The 6,070-nt window shown below is 46.2% G+C and overlaps 4 protein-coding genes across 5 annotated transcripts in view; 1 reads left to right on the top strand and 3 right to left on the bottom strand.

Annotated features, from left to right (window-relative positions):
- Nucleotides 1-1,365, bottom strand: part of LOC127750751 (protein shisa-7-like) — a 47,821-nt gene extending 46,456 nt beyond the window's left edge. For both annotated transcript variants that reach the window (XM_052273179.1, XM_052273177.1), the window contains exon 1: nucleotides 459-1,365. The gene's annotated coding sequence lies outside the window, so the exon portion shown is untranslated. The remainder of the gene's footprint in view (nucleotides 1-458) is intronic.
- Nucleotides 1,366-1,502: 137 nt separating this feature from the next.
- LOC113207437 (nitric oxide synthase-interacting protein homolog) lies at nucleotides 1,503-3,046 on the bottom strand. Its single transcript, XM_026424011.2, has 7 exons — nucleotides 2,791-3,046; nucleotides 2,584-2,695; nucleotides 2,397-2,502; nucleotides 2,200-2,315; nucleotides 1,937-2,124; nucleotides 1,754-1,862; nucleotides 1,503-1,671 (listed from the first exon to the last, which is right to left on the bottom strand). Exons 1-7 carry the CDS (start codon nucleotides 2,964-2,966, stop codon nucleotides 1,597-1,599), a joined length of 882 nt encoding a protein of 293 aa, XP_026279796.1. The 5' UTR covers nucleotides 2,967-3,046; the 3' UTR covers nucleotides 1,503-1,596.
- Nucleotides 3,047-3,251: 205 nt separating this feature from the next.
- LOC113207438 (uncharacterized) lies at nucleotides 3,252-4,439 on the top strand. The gene is made up of 4 exons (XM_026424013.2): nucleotides 3,252-3,428; nucleotides 3,638-3,855; nucleotides 3,931-4,141; nucleotides 4,255-4,439. Exons 1-4 carry the CDS (start codon nucleotides 3,395-3,397, stop codon nucleotides 4,344-4,346), a joined length of 555 nt encoding a protein of 184 aa, XP_026279798.2. The 5' UTR covers nucleotides 3,252-3,394; the 3' UTR covers nucleotides 4,347-4,439.
- On the bottom strand, nucleotides 4,431-5,797 carry LOC113207439 (uncharacterized). Its single transcript, XM_026424015.2, has 3 exons — nucleotides 5,711-5,797; nucleotides 4,818-5,343; nucleotides 4,431-4,740 (listed from the first exon to the last, which is right to left on the bottom strand). The coding sequence occupies exons 2-3, from the start codon at nucleotides 5,301-5,303 to the stop codon at nucleotides 4,555-4,557; spliced, it is 672 nt and encodes a 223-aa protein (XP_026279800.1). The 5' UTR covers nucleotides 5,304-5,343; nucleotides 5,711-5,797; the 3' UTR covers nucleotides 4,431-4,554.
- Between the last annotated feature and the right edge of the window lie 273 nt (nucleotides 5,798-6,070).

Below are 6,070 nucleotides of genomic sequence, written 5' to 3'. Positions count from 1 at the left end.
CCCCCCACCCCGCTCGTCATCACTGGAGGCGGGGGGCCTGTGCCGCTGCGTGTGCCGCTGCCCTGGCTGCCACCACCACTGCCACTACCGTGCTGACCGCGCTCCGCGCCCCACAGCGACCGGCCGACGGGCCGCGAGTTGCACCGCGACTCTCGACCCCACCCCGCCCCGCCCCGCCAAAGAGCCAAGAAGAAGGGAGTTCGGGAAGCGAAGGCAGTGCGCAGCCCGCGACGCGCAGACCAGACAGCCAGTATCTATGCACGGGACGGGCCTATGCCCGCAGGCCTGCCCGGCCTTGATAGTGAATTCGAGCAGCTGAGAGCGACGCGGGGCCCAGCGCCCAGCAGCGGAGTGACTTCGTCCTGCCAGCTGGCGGGTCCGCGTCGAGGTCCCCGCGGCCGCGCACCGCGCACCACTCCAGGGCGCGGGGAGGGCGAGCGACCTCTCCCCATCCTTACCAGCGGTCGCGACGCTGATGACGTCGCCGTTCTCAGGCCGAGCTGCTGCCTCTGCTGCCGCTGCTGCACTTCTGGGTGGCGATAAGGCGACGAGGAGATGAGATAATCCAAGAATGTCGAAGGCTCGGTTTCTCCGATGCACTCGGTCCGCAGCACTGTCGTGGGGATGGCAGGCACTTCCCCTCCACTCAATATCACTCACAACACAACACTTCACTGCGCTTCTTCGCGCGTGTCGCGCCCTGCACGCTCACGGCGACCGCGGCTGTCACCGAGGGGCGACCTCCGCCATCACGATCGTCTTGGACGGGGACGGGCCGCCACAGGCCCCAGCTGGCAGGGCGCGCGCGGGACTGGGCGGGCGCGCGAGTCGCGCCAATCGGGCGGCAGAAAACACAAGGTACCTGCGAGGTACCCGCGGCGACGGGAGCGCGTGGCGGGGTGGCGCGGGTCGCGGTCGCGGGGCCGGGTCGCTCGCTCGCTACTCGCACGGCACGGCCGAGCAACACAAACTAGCCGGTCGTGTCGGGTCGGCCGGGTAGGCCGGTGGTCCGGTCCGGCATGAGCCCGTCGAGCCACTCTCGCTCCGTCACCGGGAGGCCGGGCCGGGCCGCAGGCGGAGCAGGCGGAGCAGGCGGGAGGGAGGAGATACCAACTGACTGGGCCTAGAGCGGGGCTCTGCCCGGGGCGCCTCGCCGCGTCAAGCCACGCCACGCCACGCCACACCAGCCATCACACACTCGGTATGTGTGTGTCTCACTCGCACCCGCGGGCTCTCCCCGGGCCGGAGGGAGAGAGAGGGAGAGAGTGGGGATGGCACTCACGAACGCTGCTGCCGCCGCCGCCGCCTCGGCCCGCAGAGTGGGCCAAACACGATGGGCTAGGCCGGCCAGCCGCTCACGGCTGCCGGCCTGGGTGCCTACCCTACAGGCGCTCGGGCCCCCGTGCGGCCGCTCGCGCTCCACTTCAACTTGAGGAGACACTCCACAAGCAACGGTCATAATGCAGAAGGGAATTACGTTATCGCATTAATGATGGACATGATTACATTGACAAAAGTGCTTCATTTCCATATTTACACGATAGATCATAATATAACATTTGATGAGTTTTTGGACCTTTCAAAAATTGATAACAGTTAGGCTTGTAGAACTGGCCGGTTATGTTTCGCTTTCAGCTCCTCATTGTTGGTGGTGGAGTAGCCAGTGCCTCCCTGGAAAATAAATTAATTTTTATAAGCATGTTTACAACAAATAACAATAGATAAAACAAATGTATGTGATGAAAGAGCATACCCTCTGCAGTGGGATTATATCTTTCTCAGTGATTTTCTCACTGGTAAGGGGGTGGATCCAATCTTTCTTAATAATTTTCTCCACACACTCCATTGTAACAACATCTCCCCTACGAGAAAAGTACAACATTTATCTTAAATACAATCTAATGAATTAGAAACACCCATAAAAATGTCTACCTACGTTGTCCTTAACACAGCACATGGAACTGAGTTGCTTAAAATATCATGGGTCACAGCACACATGTATCGGTTTTCTTTGACAATAAGGGATTTCTTATCATCAGGGTCTTTGACTTCTGTAAACTTAACATCCAGGAGGTCTTTAATTTTTAATGGTTTTCCACTCATTGGGCAGTAGATGGTTTTGTCCTGAAAAGATATACAATGATAAGCCAATTTAATTGAACCAAAGTAACTCAATTTCAGAATTTTAGCTACACATACAGGTTTTGGCACAGCTGACTTTTTGCTCTGAGGAGTCATTGATGGTATCCAAAAGCTTGGGAGTTGCTTGGCACGCCCATCAGCCATATTAGACACAGAAGGTTTATCTTGTGTCGCTAAGGTAGAGAAAATTAATTAAAGAATGCAGCAATCAATTATGAAGACATTCGCTAAAGTTAATAGAATGCCTTACTTACTGGCTTTGAATGCATTAATGGGACTGCTTACAATATTTTTCTCTGTTTTCAGAAAGTTGCTCAGCTTTGATGATTTTTCAGCAGCAGCCAATTCGGCTAATTCATTCTGAACAAATATTTAACAAAATTGATGACAAGAAGCTAATTAACAAATCACAGACAAAGAATACATGATAAAGCAACTTACCTCGTCCTTCTTCTTTTGCTTCTCGTACTCCTTCATTTTTCGGCTGATTTCATTTTTCTTAGTTATCACATACTCCAAAATTGATTCTTTATCGAAAAGATAACCATCTGGCCTGTGTACAACATGAAAATTTTAGAGTTGTGGGGGAGTACTACTTGTTAAGACCAAAATACTGCAAAGAGCATAAACATTGAAAAAATTACTCACGAAATTACAGGATTTCTACATCGTTGTAGGGTTAGGCAACAGCAATCAAAGTTTTTGATAGAGTCTTTGCCAAGCCGTTGTCGCTCGGTTCCATATCCTGAAGCCTCGGCATCCTTCTTTTTTTCGTGATACGTGTAAACTGCTCCAGCAGTACAATTACGAGCATGTCTTGTCATGATGTGAAATGTATGTCAAGTCAAGACTAACAAACAATATTTTTTCCAAAACAACAGTTGTTGTCAATGCCTTTTATGCTTTCGGTAAGGCCCTTTTCTCATCACCATTTGGCCAACTATTAAATTCACCAAAAAGAGTTAAGTTGCTAAATGTCATGGCCAAATTTACCTATAAGATCGCTCATGATTATTTTCAAGTGTCGAATATTCTAAACTAGTAGTATTTCCCTAAGAAATAGAATTTGCGATGTTAAATTCGAAAAGGCATTCGGTACATGTATTGGTGTCACTGTTATAAAATTATCGGTTGCAGCTGGACAAGGCGGAGTGGAGATCTATCGGTCTTGTCGGCTGCAACTTCATGTGGTGTTATTTACCGTTTGACATTGACTTATTTTAGTTTTCTCGATCAAAATCAGCATTACAAAATGTCTCTGTGGATTAAAGCTGCTTTGATGAGTGGTAAGATGACACAGTTTTTCAAAACTGTTGACTGCGGGACCGATCTTCTAGCAGTTAGTCTAGGTTATGTTTACGACAAACATTACATATAAAAGTTCCCCTTTCTTCCGTGATAGGCTCTGTGACAATTTGTGCTATTTACATCCACCTCTATCTCTTTTCTCCTTCCATTTTTATCATGATGCTATTCTCTTTTCATTTGTTTCCAGGTTGTTCAGTGATACGTCAGGCACCAGTGCAGAGGCTGCCTCCCATTGCTTATGAGCAGAAGAGATTTGACTCTTATTTTACAATGGGAAAACAAAGAATGGGAAAGAGGAAGGGAATAAAACCCAGACCAGTTGAAGTAAAAGAACCTATAGTTGCTGCTGCCCTGTATGAAAAGGAAATTGATCGGTCCGTGTTCGAGGCCCGAGCAAAAGATCTGGTATTAACTCATTTCAATGTTTGTTTCTTTAATCAAATCAGAGCTTTATATAGATTATTGCATTTACACTTCTAGCCTGAAGAGAATATGGAAAATCCATTTGTACGTCCAAAACCCCAATGCATTCTTTGCAAGCACAAAATCACCCCCGATTACAAAAACATTAAACTATTGTCCCAGTTCATATCTTCTCAAACTGGAAGGGTGTTTGGCCGTCACATTACAGGTCTTTGTAAAGAACAGCAAGAACGTGTTGAGAAAGAAATACGAAAGGCTCGCTGGTCTGGTAAGTTTGTGCTTTTAGGGTATGACTTTTCTTTCAATTTTGTCATTAGATTTTTTTTAGTTTGGTCTATTCCAAATAATAAATTGCGTTTTATTTCTGCGGGTATTTTTCAGGGCTTATGGCATACTATTTTAAACATCCAGAATTCTTCAAAGATCCAAAGCTGTGTGATCCATCAAGGCCCTTGAGACCCCATCCGTACTAGATATATTTAAAAAATGAACATGGTCCTGTGTAATTGTAAATGGAGTGGGTCATTTGATACCATCTTGTTAGAATAAAAATTAAGTGCTTGTTATTCTACTTGATTTTTACTACCAAATGTTAAAAGACTTAAATGAGAAAGTTGAAAATTCATTGATTAGAAGAAAGGATTGGAATAATAGCAGTAAACAGTATTGACTTAACTCAAGCTACTCAAAGTCACCACTCTCAGGATCAAAATGAACCAGTGTTGAAGGAATACCAAGCTCGCTCAACAATTTAGTCATATCCATGTTACCTCCTCTCCTTTGGAATTCACTGAGTAATTCCTGAAGCGCTGCTTGACAAGCCTGAAGCCAGACTTTAATGTCTCTTCGGAGGTCGTCTGGGTTGTGCTGTGAACAAAGAGGAGTAAAAGGTTTAGTAGGTATTGCATTTTATAAGAAAAAGAGACTTTTAAGACAAGAATCACCTTTCGACAAATAATTCCAGCTTGACGTAATTCTTTGAGTCGTCTTTCCTTTAATCCAACTTTTCTTTGTAGAGTGTGCAACTCTTCAACAGTTACAGTTTCAGGCAAATCTAGTTTAAGTTTCTTTGCATTGCTTTCTTGACAATAACTGTTGTCTTTACTTGTGTCAGAACGGGAACTGCAAGGAGAACTGAAAGGATAGGGAAATTTTGAATCCCCTTTTCTGCCAGTCTGCGGTGTATTTTCAACTTTCAGAGCAGATTCGTTGTCTGTTTGCATGACAGGTGATTCACTAGATATAGGAGAAGGAACATCTTTTGCTATCTTGCCGGTGTTACTCATGAGGAACAAACCCACATTTGATTTGGGTGTCTCAGCCTGGCGCTTGCATTCTGTCGACTTGGCTGATGGGTCTGATTTGGACGCACTGGTAATTCTTCTCAAGCCAATTCTTCGGCAAGGTGTTTTCGACGTGCCTTGCTCCATCAGAACGACGAAACTAACCTCAAGGCACCACCCTACGCACCTGTCAAAACACGACCAATGATATATTTTGACACGAGGTAAGGAGTAAAGTGTTTTGTAGCTAGTTGTATAGATTTTGATTCGATCTCGTTGATCAATTGTCAATTTCCATTGGGTATTTAGTCTTCCCAGCGAAAGAATGGTGAAGTGCGGAAGGCGGATTCCGTGGCTCTTTTCCCCCACTACTCAGTTTCCTGTTGACTGATTGGTGAGAACTGAGTAGTGGGGGAAAAGAGCCACGGAATCCGCCTTTCGCACTTCACTATTCTTTCGCTGGGAAGACTATTGTTAAAAACAGTCTTTCAATCTCGCGCGCTGAATCATATTCACAGATAGTGAGCACGATTCGACTTCGAAAGTATCGATACCGGTTGTTCAGATTTCCCGCAGTTATTTGAATGTAGTTTCAAGTGCGAACTTGAGGAGGAGGGAAGATACGAAGCTTGCGCTTGCGGAGGTACGACCACAGACCAACCCAGCCAGAAATGCTATCTCTAAAACATCTAATCTAGTTTTTGACCATTTAGACGTCTAAATGATCAGGAAAGAAATAGACCTCAGACAAAGCAAGGACTCCGTTTAGAGGTAACATTTCTGCCTGGGAAACCACTACAGCGCCTTGTCCACTTTAAACCTCCACAGTCCTCTTGACTTGATCCTAAAAGTATTTTCGAATACTACGCCTTCCCCCATGGTTGGCAAAAAAATAGAAGCAACACAAACGTTTT

The sequence above is a fragment of the Frankliniella occidentalis genome, unplaced genomic scaffold, assembly GCF_000697945.3.
Source record: "Frankliniella occidentalis isolate FOCC.00 unplaced genomic scaffold, Focc_3.1 Scaffold252, whole genome shotgun sequence".
Taxonomy (NCBI): Eukaryota; Metazoa; Arthropoda; class Insecta; order Thysanoptera; family Thripidae; genus Frankliniella; species Frankliniella occidentalis.
The sequence above is the reverse complement of the archived record's forward strand: the minus strand, read 5'-3'. Positions and strand labels throughout refer to the sequence as shown.